The 18,764-nt window shown below is 43.5% G+C and overlaps 2 protein-coding genes across 2 annotated transcripts in view; one reads left to right on the forward strand and one right to left on the reverse strand.

The window, feature by feature from the left end:
* The window catches only part of LOC129215891 (probable pleckstrin homology domain-containing family N member 1), a 9,055-nt gene extending 3,445 nt beyond the window's left edge, over nucleotides 1–5,610 (forward strand). Inside the window, exons 6-12 of the mRNA XM_054849867.1 lie at nucleotides 1,016–1,088; nucleotides 1,749–1,885; nucleotides 3,197–3,343; nucleotides 3,604–3,690; nucleotides 3,843–3,918; nucleotides 4,348–4,424; nucleotides 5,201–5,610. Coding sequence (XP_054705842.1) covers nucleotides 1,016–1,088; nucleotides 1,749–1,885; nucleotides 3,197–3,343; nucleotides 3,604–3,690; nucleotides 3,843–3,918; nucleotides 4,348–4,424; nucleotides 5,201–5,275 — 672 coding nt within the window. The 3' untranslated portion in view covers nucleotides 5,276–5,610. The remainder of the gene's footprint in view (nucleotides 1–1,015; nucleotides 1,089–1,748; nucleotides 1,886–3,196; nucleotides 3,344–3,603; nucleotides 3,691–3,842; nucleotides 3,919–4,347; nucleotides 4,425–5,200) is intronic.
* TNFRSF18 (TNF receptor superfamily member 18) overlaps nucleotides 1–18,481 on the reverse strand; it is a 62,571-nt gene extending 44,090 nt beyond the window's left edge. Inside the window, exons 1-11 of the mRNA XM_054849865.1 lie at nucleotides 18,388–18,481; nucleotides 17,295–17,593; nucleotides 15,290–15,424; nucleotides 14,675–14,762; nucleotides 14,094–14,182; nucleotides 13,005–13,145; nucleotides 12,507–12,734; nucleotides 7,127–7,293; nucleotides 6,523–6,665; nucleotides 6,034–6,141; nucleotides 5,617–5,751 (exon numbers count right to left, since the gene is read on the reverse strand). Coding sequence (XP_054705840.1) covers nucleotides 12,583–12,734; nucleotides 13,005–13,145; nucleotides 14,094–14,182; nucleotides 14,675–14,762; nucleotides 15,290–15,424; nucleotides 17,295–17,593; nucleotides 18,388–18,392 — 909 coding nt within the window. The 5' untranslated portion in view covers nucleotides 18,393–18,481 and the 3' untranslated portion in view covers nucleotides 5,617–5,751; nucleotides 6,034–6,141; nucleotides 6,523–6,665; nucleotides 7,127–7,293; nucleotides 12,507–12,582. The remainder of the gene's footprint in view (nucleotides 1–5,616; nucleotides 5,752–6,033; nucleotides 6,142–6,522; nucleotides 6,666–7,126; nucleotides 7,294–12,506; nucleotides 12,735–13,004; nucleotides 13,146–14,093; nucleotides 14,183–14,674; nucleotides 14,763–15,289; nucleotides 15,425–17,294; nucleotides 17,594–18,387) is intronic.
* Nucleotides 18,482–18,764: the final 283 nt, after the last annotated feature.

Here is an 18,764-nt window from a genome sequence, read left to right on the forward strand (position 1 = left end):
GCAGGTCCCATCAGCCAAGACAGAGACACTTCACTTGAGTTCAGTGGAGCTTTGGCACGTTTTCTAGCACAGTAGCTCACAATTCTCCATTTTTCAGCATTTTTCAGGGAAGAAAGTCTGCTCCAGGGATTGAAGCAGAAGTGCCAGTTTCTACATGTATGCCTCCTTCTAGGATCTATAATGTCAGCTGGCCTCTTATCACTAAATTTGTTTACTCACGGAGAGGGACTGCAGCTCTGTACGGGTGAACAAGCATCAACCAGGAGGTATCGAAAGAAGGTCATAAGAACAGGAGATTACAGGAGAGTCAGGAAAGGTGTATCAGGCAGCAGCCAAGGAGAGACATGGCCAGAAGAGCTGCCTTCAGCACGGCAGTGTCTCCCGATGGCTGTCTTTGATATATGTCCGTGCATCTTAAATGTGAGAGAGAGAGCCAAACTAGGAAACTTTCTAACTACAGAAAGAAGGTCCTTGATCCGTATAACATTGAGTCGATAAAAATCTAAGTCCCTCCATCAGTTAAGATTGGTGGTGTAAGAGGCCACAGAAAAGAAGTGATCAGTTTATGAAATACAGGATCCAAAATGCAAACTAGGGCCCCTTTTGTCCTGAACATGAGTGTAGTCTTCTAACGTGGTTTGGGGCATGGGGCAGGAATTAAAGAGGGGGAGGCTGCAAGGCAGATGAAATTCCATCTAGTTCACACAAAGTACTTTTCAACACCTGCCTTGGTCTATTGGTGGAGCTCACCCCTGTATCTCCGAGCACTTTGCGAAGGAGGACAGTCATTTTACAGGTAGGGAAACATGAATAAACCCCAGATTTCCTATGTCTTCAGACAACGAGCTGAATGCCACCCCACGCAGACTTCCTTAAAGTCAAAGGTTTGAAGGATGGGAAATTCTTTAGCCTGGCTTGCAGAAAAGCATTCCACTATACATCAGAGGGACCACAGTGGGATACAGAGTTGTTGTTGTTACCAACCAATTTCTAACACAATTCCCTACCGTGCCAGGGTCTCCTTCCTCTTGCTGGGATGCGTCTGAGAGAGATTGCGAGTGCAATCAGCCACACATTTGAAATTTCTGGTAAGCCTGTTCTGCAGTTCCTGAAGGAGCCTGTGATAGTCACAAAGCAGTGATACCCGCGATCTAGCCTTCAAAGATTGGCTTACGTGGCTAGAAGATGAGAGGGGTTATGTAGCCATGCGGAGGGCTGCTGAAAAAGGGACATGCCTGCTCTCCAACAGTTAGCCATGCTGGAGAATATGCTCTGCCTTTCTGGACCAGACCCTCACACGCAGCATATGCTATAGGTGCACAGAGGGATGAGACGTAGCTAGATGGACGGAATTCAGAATCCTAGTTTTTACAGGTGGACACAACTGCTGCACAGCCTTAAACCAAGAATGCCTTAGGGTTAACTAGAATTCCTCACATGCAAGGCAATGTGAATTATAGGGTCACCTTTACTCTAATTTTCTACTTAAACTTAAATGCTGACGTCTTCACGTAGAACAAGGAAGCTACCTAACTGTCCCAGCGCCAAGCCGGTATCGGCCATCAGGAACAACGAAACCCAAACACGAGCTTGTTTCATCGTGAGCTATCAAAGCACAGGTGGAATACGGCTGTAGAGATAACGAACGACAGAGCGGAGGGGCAGCACACAGAATTCACCCGCTAGGCTCAAAGGCAGATCGCAACCGCCCTGCCTCAGCCCCGGCGGCTGTCTGTCTCTTTGCACAGGGTCCATGATAGAATCCAGGCTCATCTGCTGCCAGAATTCAGCTGATTTCAACGCGTGGGTTCAACACCTCCAGCGCCAAATCAAGGTGGCAAATGCTCACCGCCCAATGAGTCCCAACAACAACATCTCTTTTCTGGTGAGTCGATGCAGAAGAGACGTAAAGAGAATGGGATGAAAACAGGAAACAGTGGCAGCTTTGAATGTAGACAGGGTTTTTCAGGGATTTTTAGAATGCAGGGTGGAAATGAACAGTAGTGTTACCTGGGGGTGCTGTTCTAGGCTATGGCAAGTAAACTTGCTACGCACAAATTTGTAACTACTGCCCTGTGCTCGTGAGAGATTTTAGAAAAATTATTGATCATTTTTGTTCCTGGGATGTAACTACTATACTAGTAAAAAAAAAAAAAATAATTAAAAAATTAAATTTCCTCTTAGTTACAGTCAGAAAATACTTAACTCTGGCACATGCCGCCTGTTGCACAAGCGACACGCTGCACACTGCAACATCCCCAAGGGTCACCAGATGGCAGGATGACACTGCCACTGGAAACACCCACGTACAGCCGTGCCCCAGGGAATTCACAGACAGACACGCGATGAGTCCTCCCAAAGCCTTTGCCCATGTGGTGGTACGCTCCGATTCCTAAAGGGTAGGGGTCAACTGGAAAGCCACCTTGTCTTTCCCCCCTCCCTAGTGTTATTTACTAACGGTTCTGCTAAGGTTTCCCCTTTTTTAAACGCCCGCTCTGCTGTCCTCGATGTCTAGCACGGCACAGACTCTCTGGCCACGCTGTACCTTAGCTGTGGCTAACAGCATGCCTGACTTCACTTTGCGGGGAGAAAGTACAACCCAGACCACCCATCCCTAAGAGCTGCTGATTTCTGATGTTCCCTGCAGTTCACATACTCGGGTGCAGCTAGTGGACGCGAGCTAATTTTACAGCAGTTGGCCCGGGTGGTCCTGCGCTAAAGATGCGATACGGATTGCAGCAATCCATCCAGGACTCAGCATAGCCGTGCGTGCGGTGAGCCCACGCCGAGCCCCGCTCCCCTGTTAGCTGGGCAGCATTGCTTTGAAGGAAAAGGAAAATATCCCCTAAGAAAGGGACTTGAATGCCAAGCCCGAAGTGCTTTGAACTAAGATGAAATTCTAATTCAAATCAAACCGGTGTCTCAAACAACTTCTGACGGGGAGAAGGAAAACGAGACCCCTCCTTTTTAATAGCTAAAGCTGTTTGGTTGTCTCAGCCGCTGCTCATGAAACCACTGTACACATGATTTTGTTAAAGTAGATAGGAAACCTACAGCAAACTAGGAACTTCGTCATGGGTTTTCCTAATTTCCAAGCATATATCCTAAATACCTTTCTTTTACCACCCTATTATCCTGAAAAAAACATCATACTTGTAATTTTATCTTTTTGCTCTGTCTTAAAAAAAAAAAAAAGGTGCCGTGTGATGAACAGTGGAAGAAAAGGGAGCTGATGAGACATCTGTTGTGTAACACCATTCTGAAGTGGGAAGGAAAACCGATTCAGCATCTGGGAAGGATACAGTATTTGACCATGGTGCAAGTGGCAAGTGGCTGCATGGGGGTAACGTACAACTGTTGCTTAAAGAAAATAATGGAAAAAAAAAAAAAGAGGCTAATCATGTCAAAGTCTCACAGTATTTAAGAGACAAAAGGAAATGCAGTTGTATTTCTGAAAGCTGCTTCTGACTGGGTGCTGCAGGCAGTTCCAAGTTTGGGTTTATTGTCACAGTCATTAAACTTCATATTCTGCCTTTGACTGAGCACCACTGAGTGGAAGCTACTGAATGTTTTTGCTGTCTCCAAGATGCCTCTTTTCCACAGGACTCTGAGGAAAGACTGCTGATCCTGTTTCCAGAAGATCTACTTTTCCTCTCTGTGGACAAGGACAGAACTGCAATCACATACAAGGTAACAGAGGAAATACTGGAAATGGTCAAATAAGTGAAGAACTAAAGGGAGCTGGAGCTAGTGAGCAGCTGTGGGTGATGAAAATGTCTGAACAGCAAGAAGAAAAAGGAGGAGCTGAAGGAAAAACACCTTTTTTCTTTTCTTCTTTCAAGGGAAAACTCCCCCTAGCTGGAATCCAGGCGAAGGAGAAATCTGCTATGCTGGGGAGGTTACAGTTTGAAATTACCGGTATGTAACAGAAAAAAAAAAAAAGATGAGAGCAATGAAACACGGGAGGTTCTGTCTGAACACAGAGAAACAGTTTTTTACTGTGAGGGTGACTGAGCACTGGGACAGGTCACTTAAAGAGGTTAGGGAGTCTCCAACCTTAGAGATACTCAAAAGTGACCTGGACGCGGTCCTGGGCAACCGACTCCGGGTGGCCACGCTTGAGCAGGAGGGTTGGACAAGGTGACCTCCAGAGGTCCCTTCCAACCTCAACCATTCTGTGATTCCAATGAGAAACTGAGCAATACCGGTGCTCCAGCTTGCCTTGAGGATGGATTACCTTGTGAAGTTGTCACAGTCCCTGTGACTTTCCTTGCTATAGGCTAATAAACTGTGTGCCATGGCAAACTTTGCACACCCTTCCACCACCGAACTGTTCCCTTCTTGCAGGAAGCCTGACAGAACCAATCCTTATCACCTGTTCCACAGCAGAGGATTATGAAAAATGCCTCTTCTACCTCCAGAAGGTATTTCTCAGAGAACTTTACTGCAGCAATATCTCTTTTCAAGCCTGAGATTTTCCCAGCCATAGATTCGCCTAAGATGTATCATCCTCCCAACTTTTCTTCTCCTTTTCCACAAAAGACTCCCCTGAGTAGGGAGGTGTCTTCAAGCCTATCTTTCTCCTGGTAAGACTCATCCGTTTGTCCAGTAAAATATCAGTGGGTATTTAAAAAAAGAAACACACTCTGTCAGCAGGGGTTGAATTTGGGTCCTCTTAGGCAAAACACCTACCTACTCTAGGAGTGAATAGCCTAAGCACTCAACTTGCGCTGATTTCAATGGAAATTCCATACAGAAATAAGCCGAACTACTGAGGGGAGGCGGCAGGTCATTGGACTCTATTTCGTGAAGCTAGGGAGACACATTATGTCACACTACCTCCTAAAACACCCACAATTGCACTACCAGCCTGGTTCCCTGGAGGTTATACCCATGTAAACAGGAGTTAGTCCCAACCAGGTTCTTCAAAATAGGACCTTACCTACGTCCTAGTTTTCAAAGTCCATGATTTTTTTGTTGGCCAGCACATACAGCACAACCTTACCCAGTGGATAACCCTGTCTGGGCTCAGAGGAGAGAAAGGCGAATCAGGAGCGGATGTTTTAAAAGCAGAAGAGATGTTGGGCCCTGAGTATTTATTAATGAATATGGTTATTCTATAGTCGAGCATGGCTATGTTTATCTAGCGTGTAAATTCTTGGCAGAGTTAGGATATTCACGTGCTGAAAATATGTTGCAGCCAGAGAAAATCCTTGATACGCTGACTCTCCAGCCACCACCAATCATCCCTCAGAAATCCTGGAAACGTCAGTAGGACGTTTGCATGCAGTGACAAGAAGGTATGTTGAATGTGATCCCAACAGAAAGTGAAGAGCTGCAAGAATGAGGAAGAGTAGAAAAGAAATTGGAAACCAAGCTTCTTTCAGACTGAGAGGTGAATAAGGGTCCGCACATGAACCATTCTCCACCGGCTGCTGTTTTGAATGGGCCACTGCGATCTATGTAGGATGCTGTGATTCTGACTTCAGCTGTACATATGCCTCAAGGAAAAAAAAAATCTTTCTCAATTTCCTTACTATATTTATTGCCTGATTCTTGTCAGAAAAAGAAACATTGTAAAATACTGTGTAAATACGACAAATAAAACCCGTTTACCTGAGCCTAAACCGTGCGTAGACAGCAGCATTGGACTAACTGTTGGTTTGGAGAGCTGTTGCCTTCCTTTCAAGTGGCAGGCACAGTGCAACTCTTGACGGTGAACAGTCCCATTTCTACAGATTTTTTTTTCTCCTGCCCAAATCAAGGAAAAAATGTTAATCCTGGAAGTTTTCACAAACCAAAAACTGTTTCCCCAAATAATCATTGCTGTCTTCTACTCTCCAAGAAGAACAGTCCCAAAACCTCCAGGTTGAATCAAATCTATTTGTTTTGACGATTTCAAAGGATTTCCTTTGGATTTTGAACGCCTTAAGAATTTTCCCCCCACTCTACATATACGTAGCACTGAAAAGGAAACAGTGCTACGAACCAAAACAACACAGCATTTCATTTCAAACAGAAATTCTCAGTTACCTGTAGGTTAATCATCCAGGCTGCATCTGTGGTATAGCTGCAGTCACCTGAACAAGTTTTGTGTGGTCCCATGGTCCCTGCTCTGTCCCAATTTTTCCTTTACGCAGCCTACACCAGCCACATGTAAATCAAGAAAACAGACAGATTCATATACTGGGGGGAAAAAAAAAAATCACAATTTTAGAAGAAAATAAAAAAAAATCTAAGAAACGTACGCCCACAAGCACCATAAATTATGGGTCTCCTTTTCTGATGCTTTTAAGACCTGAACACCTCTGCCAGGTTGGGCTGAAACTAGGCCATAAGTTGAGAAGTTATTTGGAAAGAGAGATGTGTAATCACACAATGGCTTAATTTCCCTTTCCTTGGGAAAGGAGACAAAACAAATTAAGGACAGGAAGTCCAGTGAAAATAAGTGGTTTGACTTCTTCGGTTTCAAAACACTAATACTGTGCAGGAAACGTGAGCAGAAACGTGAGAAAACACTACCTGCACGTATCCTTAGCTGCCTTCTGTTTGAGCAAAACCCCTGGTACAAGAAAAGCTGTTCCTGCACCTCGGGCATTTCTCGTATCCTGTTGCTCTTCCACGCTTTTTTTGCAGCTGAAAGTTGAAGAAACCCCCAGAGCTCCCTGGGGCCCCAAAGACCCCTGATCAGTATTTATGTAAGTGAATTACTATATAAATGGGTATCACCTTATTCTCCCAACTGCTACCCCGCGTTTCCTAAAACTGTGGGGGAAGGTGTTTGTCTGATTCTGAGCAGCAAGCCACTTCTAAGCATCAACAGTTGTTTTAAACAAAGGTTAAAACTGTCTTAACAGCGTGAAGTTTCTTAAACATTTACACATAGAGAAAATCCTGAAGAACCGTCGGTCCAGAAGAATTCTTTTATTAATCTTTTGGAGAAGGTGGGTAAAAACAAAGATAGAAATATAACTCCTCTCCTCTGCTAGGTGTCACTTCCCTGCTCTGAGATGTTGCCATCATACCTTTTTCATTTCAGAAGTCAAAATTCAGAAACACAGATCCAGGTTAGAAGCACAAAATGCTAAATGGTAACACTGGATCTGGCATCAGGAAAATAACGTACCTTACTCAGAGAAAAGCTGCTAAATTTGGTTCTAACGTCAGAGCTAGGCACTGGAAGATCCCAGAACTCGGAGCAATGGGAGGTTTCCCTCCTGAAGGCCAGTTTCTGTTCTCCCCTTCGCCAGGGGTGGCAAGGCAGCCTCAGGCACAGCCGGGCGACGTCAGCTTCTAAGAAATCACAAACCACATTGCATTACAGCTTCTTAAAATTTGATAACGGTGACATCTATACCAAAGCTCCCTTTCTAAGCATTATTAAAGCACTTGTGCTAAAAGAGCTGGCTCTTAAGATGGTGAAAGTTTTCACCGACCAGGTCTGCGACACTCAACACCCCCGGCAGCTTGTGAGGCTGTCTCGAGTAGAACGGAACGCAGAATGAAAAGACACGCTTTTCAGCACATAGGAGACTTCTTCCACCTCTGTTATAAACAGAACCGTGCCAGAAATTTCTTAGTTAAGTGCTATCTGCTTTTCAGAGTCCTCATTCACATGCAGGCTGCAGCAGGACACATCTGTGTGCAACGCTATTTTTATCTACTATTTCCTCCACGAGCAGAGGCAGCAGCGCTGGCCACACAAGACGGGTTAACAGCCACGCAAACCCTGCAAAATGCTGTCAGGGTTCTACGCTGAGCCCTCCGAGTCCGGCAGCCTGCCTGCGTGGAGCAGAAGGGGCGCAGAGACGACCTCAGCCTGGCAGACAGACACCCCCACATCCAACCCCACCAAAGACACCACCTGAGAGCTGCTTCTCTTACAGCCAAAGACGGACACTGCCAGCTACCCCGGAGCCGGGGCTGGTGGCGTTTCCTGACGGGGAAGAGACGCAGCCCTTGGAGGAGCAGCTCCCTCTGTCCTCGGCTGCTGGGCGGCTGCAGCAGCGGCACGAACCCAGCTCCATCCCCAGTCCTGATGCCCAGCCGGGGCCGTAACGGGGAGATCCGCATCCTTACCTCCGGGATGGACTCCAGCGTGTGAAGTCAGGGACAGCATTAAGGTTGCTGGTGAAGGCAAACACGTCCCAGACTGATACGACAAAAGAAATATCTAGGAAAGACTCCCACTAAACGGCAACAAGTCTTTACTCATCGCTGGCAGCTCAAGAACTTTTTTTACAATTAGATTCTTCAGTTCGTAGGACAACTCAAAGACGAGTTTAAGATAAGTGCTAGACAACCCCTAATAAAACAAGAACTAAGTGCTATCAACCGTCCCACAAAAAATTGCATTTTTTTTTTCCATAAACATGAAATACACCTTTTAAGCTTCACCTACGCATAGTGTAAGACATGTTAGATCCTCAGTTAAGCCATAATTTGATGTTGTCATTTTGGAGCCTACATATTTGCCTTTTTGTTAGCACTGTCAAGGAACTTTTTCTTGTTTGGTTTTTTTTTGTAGATTTCACCATATATCATATTTGACACATATGACAATAACATTAATGAAACATTGTATTTCTAAATTTGCTTCTAGATTAGCCTCTAGAAACTTTGGGATATTTTGGGGGGATATTTTATCTTCTCCTTTGAAAAGAGATTCAAGCAAAAAAAAAATATTGTTACAGACATTTAATTAGACGCAAATGATTTGAGGGAGAAGCCTTTTTCAACCTACAGTCCATATACAGAGAAAAAGCTGAAGTTCAAATCAGAACCTGAAAAACCCCATAAAGTGTGGGATTTGAGCTGAAAATTCAGCCAAGATCTGATTCAAATATTGCAGTAATTGCACACTGATAAAATAAAGCTATTGTTCTTTCTGAATGGAAACTTAAATATAGTGTTTTCTTACCAGCTCACTGTTCTGAGCCAATAGCTTTCATTTCCTTTGATGCACAGAACAGGTCTTTTACTGAAATTCTCCAGGGCTTAAATGATTCACACTTTGGGTTTTTCCCTCTGAATTGGAGCTTTAAGAAGTCAGGAAATTGGTTGCTTTTCCCATCAATAAGCAGCGGTAAAGTCAGGTGGTTAGGTAGGCAGGAAGTGGAAATGTTCTTCAAGGCAGGCATATAGAAACCCAAAAGGCCACTGTGCAAATTTCCAATGAATAATATGGCTCTGTTCATCATGTTTCAATATTAACTGGCAATAGTGGCAGCTATTCAACACCCACAGCCCAGAAAGTCTTGTACACCTCACCAAGATTTGCTGCATGTTGCCAGAGGCACAGACTTCCACTAGACACTCCAATCAAGCATTCCTCAAATAGTAAGCTATGTTGAATTTTTTTTTTTTCTTTCCCAAAATGTTGCTGCTTCTCTGCCTTCGTCAGGAACACAAAAAAATTGTCAGCCACAGTTTCCTGCTACTTTGGTAGAGGGTAAAAAAGTGAGTTTGAAAAGCTGGTCTAGCCAGCAGCCAGGAAACGTTAAGCTCCTTGCTTAAAAAAGGAAAAAAGTGCAAGTGCACCAATCTAAAATTCAATGACGGAAGAGTTTGGTTGGAGGTACACTGCTGAAATAGCCGGAGTTCTGTAAAAGAGGGGAAGCCAACTGGGAAGTGTGCTCAAGAACACTGGGACAATCTAAAGAATAAACCCCTTCCTTTGCAATTTGCTTAATTATATCACATAGGCACTTCATTCAATTTTCAAGTTTATTTTACCTTTACAAAAGGTCACAATCATAAATCTTGTTCAAAACATTAAAAAAAAGAAGGGTCTATACAGAGCCAAGAACAAACATGGCCAACATAGAAGGAACTGTAAGAAGTGTCTTTACTAACCAGTGTTTAGACTTCTGAGAATATTAAATCCTACAGCAAAACTGCTTACAAGGCAGAGACAACCTTACACTTTAAAAAAGTTACCCTATTTTACCCAATCCAATGCTTTCACCTTTCCTTGAGTTAATCTCCAGTTCACCTCAGTTAAGAATCTACACATTTCCCAAAGCAATGGAGGAAAACTCTCTCTTTTTAAGTGAATTTCACATGGAGATACCTACGGGAAAAATTCTCAGCAACACAAGGATTAACAGTAAGAGGATCAAAGAAGGCAGTAATACATTGAAAGTACTAATTATGTCTCACAGCATCCTTTTAGGGTTGCGAAGTATCACTGCTCTCACACTACATGAAGTCGTATGGTAAATGGATGTCAGCTGCAGTAAACACAGTAACAGAGAAGTTAGAAGATTAAAACTAGGACTATGGAGGAGTACATTATAGTGAAGGGATAACACTTGGCACTTCATTTTCCCTTACAATTATTTCACCCAGTTGCAAGACTCTATAATGTACACACACACAAAAAGCAAAAAAGACAGGATAACTCCTCTTCTCATAATCACTGAAGAAATGTTCAGCAAGAAACCCATGTCCATGAATCATAAAATTAATCCTTCAGCTTTATTCAAGCTTGCCAAGACCTCCTCCAGAAAAGGCTTCAAGAAGGACCAGCTGGAAAGAGCTTAGAGACAGAGGCTAAGAGGTCTAGAAACCACAGCTTGTGAAGCAGGATAAGAGTCTAGAGAAATCAAGGAGAGATGATAGTTTATGAATGCTTAAAAAGATGCTAAAGAGTCAATTCTTCCTCATAATCATAACGGATAATATAAATTTTAACGAGTAAAATGTCTGTCCTTCTCCGATTTGAAATCAGTCACTGGACTGGATTGCCTAGAGAGGTCCATGCATGGAGTCACCTCAGTGAAAATCTAACAGGTAGATCGTCACCCAGTCTCGCCAAGCCTGCCCTGGCGCACAGAGGCTACGTGACTAGCTTACCAAGGTAGCAACAACCTGTCCCACTTCTTCAGATTCTCCCTTCAAGTGCTTTTGCGAGGAGGCAATAACTCCTGCTCTGCAGCTATCGTCATTTCACAGAGCCCTACTTAAAACTGCATGGCCTTCAGACTTGGAATAATCCCCTCTGAGTGTTTAGCAAGGCAATTAACAGAAATTTCATCATTCTGTTAGGATTTAATTTAGAAGCCCCGTGCTGTTTACATTATCTGTAAGAAATCAGGAGGAAGGTGATGTAATGGCTATACTCTTAGACAGTTATAATCATTTCATGCAAAGGCTGAGTCAAAACTCATTTTTGCCCAGAGCTGATTTGGTCATAAAAGAGCCTACTTGAAGCAGCTTCCACCAGAGGGCCAAACCTGAAGGCATCCAGAGCTTTGAATCTGTTATTGCAGTCACATAACACAAAAATATATAAAAAGGACACATGTGAGTTTTAACTAGTTGAAGCCACAGGCTAGATTCTTAATTGAAATCAGTGTCAATTCACAGAACAACCAACTCCAGCTGAAACCCTGCCCCTTGACATTCAGGCAAAACAAATAATTCTAGCCATGTTAGAGCTCTATGAAACTGGAGGACCACTGATCTAACATTTAAAAAAACAACTCCATGGTACAATTTTCAGTAAGGGGAACATCTTTCAGCTGAAGATCAAGTCTCTGGAGCTATGCTGGTAAACACCAGCAGATGCTCTGGTTCTTTTTCTTCTGAGCTGGGGAAAAAAAAATCCATCAAGAACAAATGCTGGGCTTTTCTCTGTTTTCCACTGTTTTTTCCTACTCTATAAACTAGGTGAGAAGAGAGTATTAAACTGAATGCCTTTCTCTAGACAGCGTGATCCTCATTTGAGCCTTTGAGAAGTTTCCTTTTTGTAATCCAGTATTCCAGGTACCATGGACTGCTGAGTTATAGAAGAGAAGGATAAACGTTACTCCCTTCTTGCTCTTGTTTCCCTGGAGAGGATCACAGACCTTGCATACAAAAATCTCCACAAGCACAAATGATGTGGCCGTAGCAGTCTCACATTGGCATCTCTGCGCGCTGAGACTGGCCTAACCAACACCTCCTGTGGGGATGGAGAGGAGCATATCTCATGGATTAAGAGCGATGGTCCTTTGCTGCATAACAAAGAGGGCAATTCGGCAGGAGTGAAATGCACTGCCTGCTTAGAGAAGAGTAGTAGGTATGGTTGCTAGGCGCAATGCCTTATTCCCTTAACGTGAGCATCAGGACACATCTTGGGAATACCGGTAGCCTGTGAAAGCTGTCAGAGTGCCCTATAGGTACTACTGCATTTCCTGCCGCACTGAAGGGATTGATGGTGGGACACCGGCCTTCTACGTGTGTATCAATCTGTGGGAGCACCACAGACACATGTGCGGAAGATGCAAAGGGGAATAACGATAAGAAGTGTCCCTGGTCCCAAAGAAAGATTAAAAGACCGTCAATGAAAAAAACCTGCCCAACAACCCAGGAAACCTGCAATAATGCAATGCAGCTGAACTGAATGTCAGCCTGACTGAGCAGTTTTTCTGTTTGTAAATGCTAGGTTTGTTGAGAAGAAAAAGCAAAACTCCCTCCAAACCCATTCCTTATTGTTATGTATATAATGACGCTTTACGCACCCAGCCCCTCCCTTTTTTTTTTTGGAAAGCTCAGCTCAGCTCCCCATTCTCACAGCACGTTGCAATATATCTGTTTTCATGGTAGATTCTGAGGGTGGAAATAGCAAGACTTTTCTTCTGGTGTTTTGTCTCCATGTTCTTCTTCTGGAAACTGGCAGCTGTAAGTCTCTTCTCTATGGTGTGACAGCTGTGGAGCCCCCATCAGCCTAGGGAAGTTACGTTCCAGATCTGCAGTGAGAGTAAGCAAAAGCACTGCGCATACAAGAGGTCTTCACACATGTCCCTTAGCTTGCCCATTACCTTCACCAATACAGCCTCTCTCCGAGGAAAGGACAAAGATCCAGGTTATGCACTGCATCTTCCTGAAACTAAGTAACCCACCCATAATCACAGAGTAAATCCTTATTTACTCTATTCATTCAACTTCGTTTATTCCATTCTGACCCTGCATCGATGGGCACTGAAAAGGTACATAGAAGTCCACAAAGGTGCACTTACTGTCAGCTGTGGGGTATTTTTCTTTCTTCAGTGACCATATGCAGAAATGCAAGAAGAAGGTCAGCAAGATGAGAACGAATACAGCCACTGCAGTAAGGATGGCCAGGATGGTGATATACAGAGAGTCATTTGTAACAGGAGCTGCAATTAAATATAATTATTAAAGACTAAGAAAAGGCAGTTCTTCCAAGGAAATTTAGAGATTAATTTCCTCTTTCTGTGGAAAACAGTTTTCCAAGGAAAAAAAAAGCAGTGCAGGTATTAACAATAAAACGGAGATGCTCTAAGTCAGAGGTGCAATAGATCACTGTCTGTACTAAGAAGCATTCGTACAAAAAACCCATGTGCCTGATCTCTTCATTGCTCGATGTCTCTCTCTCTTGCAGCTATCACTTGTTCTATCTACTTGGCTTTGGGTTTTGTGTTTTGGGGGGATTTGGCTTCAATGTTTCCCTGAAGAGCACTACAGCAAGCCAAATTTTCACATTTGCGGCTGCCTTGTGGAAGATAAAAGTAGGATCATTTTTCAATTTGTCTCAGCAGAACCAACAATTTCTCTGAATAAAGGGTCCATATCTGAAAGACACCAATTCATTGCAGGGACAAGGGAGGGGAGAAAGGCAGGAGCAGTGCAGCTTGCTGTCTTCAGTACCTGCAAAGCCCGTACCCACTTATTCCTATCTAATTTGACCCATGATAAGACATGAGGTTTCAATTCTGGGAGTTGTGGACTCAACTGATTTCATAAAGGAACTGGATGACTAAGCTATTGTCTTCCTAAGAAAATCTAGCAAAACAGCAAGAGCAGTTCAATGGAAAACTCTGATAATTTGCTAAATAAGCGTGCTCTGTTCAAGGATAATTGCTGGGCTTTTCTCTACCTTTATTACTGATGGTGCTTTAATGGTGGAATCTTTGCCCAGGTCAACAATTCTACCTATATTAATATTGCCAGAAACACAACGGTCATATTCAAAGCAAATGTTCGTGATAGCAAGCTCTGGATGATAACTATGCAGCAAGTCACCAACTGAAAAAGTGTAGAGAAAAGTTATAGGCTCAAAGAAACAAATCATTGTGAGATGGTACCTTTCTCCAAATCTTTAGTAGGGAAACCACACATTGCATTATGTGTACTGTTGCCTTGCTTGATTGTTAGAAACCCAGAACTTTCGCAACTAAAAGAAGAACAAGAGTCACATTTAGAATGTCCCTGCCTTTCTCTTCCTTCCTCTCCAATCTTTCCCTTGGCTCCCTTTCTGCCTTCCCTCCACTCTTTCCACACCTTGCTTCCTTTTTCTCCTTTTTATAGCAATACAGGTAAAGTTACGGCTGTTCCCCAACAAGATAACCCTACATTACGATTGTTTATGTGCATATTTTTTTAGTCTGTTTATTTCAAGTTATGTCCATGTTTGGTATAATTCTGCATCACTTTGAGCTGGACTTGGAAGCAAGTTGAATATACAGCAGTTTGTCTTAAGTTCTGCTTTGAGACCGACTATTTATAAAGCCAAGGGAGAGTGAAATATCATATTGCTGAATTTAAAAAACTCATCATTTAATCTTATTGGTGATTTCATCTTTGATTCAATTGTATTTTCTAATTAATCATTTGAGAATTTTATCATTCATAATTCCAAGGAAGGAAAGTATCAATAAATACTTACTCAGTCCAGTTATGGCACCTGCCATTCTTAACATTAGAATAGGTTCCTATCTCACACGGTTTACACTTGAACGTGAAGTCTAAAATGCCTGCAAGGAAAGAGAACATGAATTATTAGTGGCCTTTCCTGAAAGATGGAGATACAACAGATTAGAGCATAATGCATTCCTTCTACACACTTTCTGCATTACGCATTACCCCCCCACCCCCATAGAAACACATAAGCAGTTCTTACCACCTTGGTGGTTTGGGAAACATATGGATGGACCCCTTACAGAAGAGGTACAGAACGGTCTGCTCTGATAGCAGAGGGGGTAGAGTTCAGAGGCAACACAGAGTAAAACAGTCTTCTGCCGACAGTTCTAGCAGCTTGGAAGAAAAGGATTCCGAAAGTCCGAGCATGAAAAGTGAAAGTCTCAAATTTAGGAAGGGAAGGGTTATAAAATAGGGAAAGCAGGAGTTTTAGTCAGAGAGGCTACAGTATAAATGCCATTTCTCTCTGCATCATGAGCCTTCCCAAAAGTAGGTTATAACAAGTGAAGGAAACTGTCTGCTGCTCAGCCAGTCACTTATATTGAACTCTGTCTGTTCGAGTCATTTGTGTTTCTTTAGTTACCAAGCTTAACCAGCTCCTCGCCCTCTGCACATTCAGGCAGCTTTTTGCAGTAGTGACATGCACTATCAGTACAGCTGTATCCCTGGCGACATTTGCATTCGTGATCCTGGGTGTTTTGACATATGCCGTCGTCTCCTGTCAAGAAGAAAGAAGTTAGATTTGGCTTTGTCATCGAGGCCAGAAATTAACTCAACCATTAGTCTTACTGGCTGACACAGGCGAAATAGTTCCTTACTGTGCTGTGGTGGAACAAATGGATACCAGAAAGATGTCACTCGCAGGGATGCCGGATAAAGTTTAGAGTACTCAAATTCAGCACCACGCAGATTTTTACACCTTGGTTATCTGAGCACTGCGTGACTTACCATGGTAGCCCTTCTCTCTTACCTGGAATACCAGCCTAAGTCATGGTAGACAGAAGGCAGCAGGTTTGTTTTACTACATTGTGCAGATTTAGACACTGGGGGATGAGGGGGCCACTGCCAGTGCGCCAGAGAAGCACTACACATTAATTATCCATCCAGTCAGCTCTCCAGACACTTCCAGAGCTCTTCTCATTTAGGCTCAGTCACTTGAGAGGAGGGATGCCCAAAAGATCCTTGGCCAGTGAAGCTAGAGCTCCTTTTCCATGTCTTTCCTAACAACAGCAGCTGCTTCCTACACTCTGTTGGCAGAAGTGGGTCTAAATCCATGCCATAAAACCAGCTACCTTCCAACCCTGTGTTCTCTGTTTCTGGAGGAGCACTGTTGTGAACTTTGCTTGCACTCCAAAAATACCACCTCTAATTCTAAGAGGCACCTAAGTTTGTGAAAGCAAAGGATTGATCATATATACTGATCCATCAGTAAACAGTCTCAAGCAGTCCTTCAAGCAGTTGGAGGTCAGTTAGAGGAGAAGTGCTGCTCAACCAGGAAGCCATATAACCTTAAAGAAAAAAAAAATATAGAGGGAAATGCTGCCTAGTTCAATATAGTGCGTAGAAACCCACAGTGAGTAGCAAAGATCAAGCAAAGATTATTTCCTGAGGTTGGTGATGGAATGTACAGGGCAACCAGGAAACTGCCCACATCTTCCTCTGCCCACTGGCCTCCTCTTACTGGCCTTCAAAACTTTAAGAAGTCCAGCAGCAAAAAAGGAACAGCTTGGGGATGCTTCTTTCTGCATATAATTAGTGGGTGATTCTGTAGTTGATCCCACCACGCAACGATTCTCCTACCTCATGCTGAATGACTTTATCTCAGTGGGAAGGGAAATACCCTGGGGTCTACTGAGGACTCTATAGCTTTTCACCTATTTATCACTTGTTCCCACAAATCCCACGTGTCCACTCACTCCTTCCACAGGGCACTCGGAGTCCTTGTTGTCGGTTGAGGCAGATGGTGCATTCCTCACTGTAGGTCATACAGATAAGCCGCATGTTCCCTACTGCTCAGCTCTGTCTACCATTACGGACAGCACTAAATTAGGAAGAATAGTAAGTAATGATCACCTGAGACCTTGTCTGACCATTGACTTCTGGGACAAGCACAGGTCAGTGGAATGGAGGGACTGGAGTGGGATGATTCACACTCTTTAGGACCACAAATTGCAAAGGTGACCCTTATAGAGAGCATCGCTCCCTGTAATCCCTCTGAAGTCTGAATGGCACAGACAAACTCTGAAACCACGTTTGAATGGAGCAAGGGCTCAGAATCAGCGTTAAGCGAACACCTTTCCTTGGGAGCGAGACCAACCCACAGAAACTTAGTTTTCCCTTCCCTACTACATAATTACAAGTACATAATAAGTCTGAAACATGAGTCCACTCTGAAGTTTATCACTCAGGCACGTTATGAATTTAGGGGGCCAGGAGGGAAGCCCTTTCCATTTTGTTTTGCATATATAGTTACGCAAGATACATTTACATACACACACACACACACCTGTTCCCCACACGATTACTACCCTGGTTGACAAAAAACAATATTGAGAAACAGAAAGAAGACCGACACATCATTCCCTTACCTTTGTCTGAGCTGCATTTGGGGCAGCATTTTGTTTTGTCTTTACTGATTATTCTCAGTTCACCGTCCTGGCACGGCGTTGCCAGAGTTTGCTGTGTCCATTGCCATAGGCACACCACCAGCAGCAAGCAAGCTCGAATCTTGAGGTGACCGACTTCACTTGTCTGTTCAGTCATGTCTTCAGCTCTGCAACCCAAAAGCACACTAGGGTGGGCTTGTATCAGGGCTTTGCTGCAAAAGTACGCTTTCCCCAACACTGCGAAGGCACTGTGCTTTTTGTGACTGCACTCTTCCTGTTTCCTTGGGGCGGGGAAAATATTTAATTTTACGTCATCAAGTTCTAAAAAAAAGCAGAGCTAAGCAACCATGCATCAGTAACTTCATTAAGAGAATAAAAGGTTAGGAGTGAGACATAGCATCATGTAATTTAATTTTCAAAGGATTTTGCAAGTTGATATACAATTGGAAATTAAAGCAAATGAAATTAGTGTGTGAACTTCAGTGCTCTATTCAGACTATTTCATTCTGACTTAGAGTTCCTAATGAATTTAGAAACCTTCAAGGATTTAACTATCAGATTGTAATATACAGTAAGTCTGTCCATGCACTCAGATTTTCTGATTCTGTTAATTTTTTTCAACTTCCTTCACTCCGGATCAGGAGACTCCTGAATTATTTTCCAGAGCTGGATACACCATGAAACCAAGAGAAAGAATACTGTCTTCCCCAGGGGCTGTAAGACCAGCACCAAAGCTGAAAACAACTGCAACGGGCTCTTTAGAGACACATACAGCTCCTCTGGCCCCCAGAGCCCTGAGATTTAGGTAACAAAAGACACCCGCTCAGCGAAATTGTACATAGGCACAGCCGTGTTGCGTGTAATCATCACCTGCTGCGGGGTTTCAATTCCAAAATGTCTTGCCTTATACAAATGCATATGCAATCTTCCATCTCTGCTTTATGTGTAGACAACTTGCTTGCTCCCCCCCCCCCCCCGCCCCACTGTTTCCACTGTACCCCGGGGTTTGCTTCTATCCCTGGAGCTTGTGGTTGCTTTTATGTGTGCGCAGTGAAGACAGTATTTAAAATCCAACCTCATTCTCAACCGAACAGATGAGTTCTGATACAGAAGCAGTTTTTAACGGATTCTTTTCCACAGAGCATGTGATGACACATAGGTCAAGGCAAGGGAGAGTCAGACCTGTGAAGAGATGAGCGCCACTAGAAAATGCCATGCCTACAGCATTTGACATTTGCCATGTTAAATCCTTAGTTTAATACACAGCCAACGAAGCCTGAACAACCTTCCCACACAGCCACCAGCACTCTTCCTTTAGCATGTTCTACACTTTCTTACTGAAGATTCACCTATGGATCTCAAAGAGCAGGTCAGTCAACACACTTTTCACTTAGTCTTTGGTCTATTCTGGGATCTCCTTGTGTTCCTGTCATGGCTTGGAAATAATCAGAT

This window comes from Grus americana, chromosome 21 (genome assembly GCF_028858705.1).
Source record: "Grus americana isolate bGruAme1 chromosome 21, bGruAme1.mat, whole genome shotgun sequence".
NCBI classification, from domain to species: Eukaryota; Metazoa; Chordata; class Aves; order Gruiformes; family Gruidae; genus Grus; species Grus americana.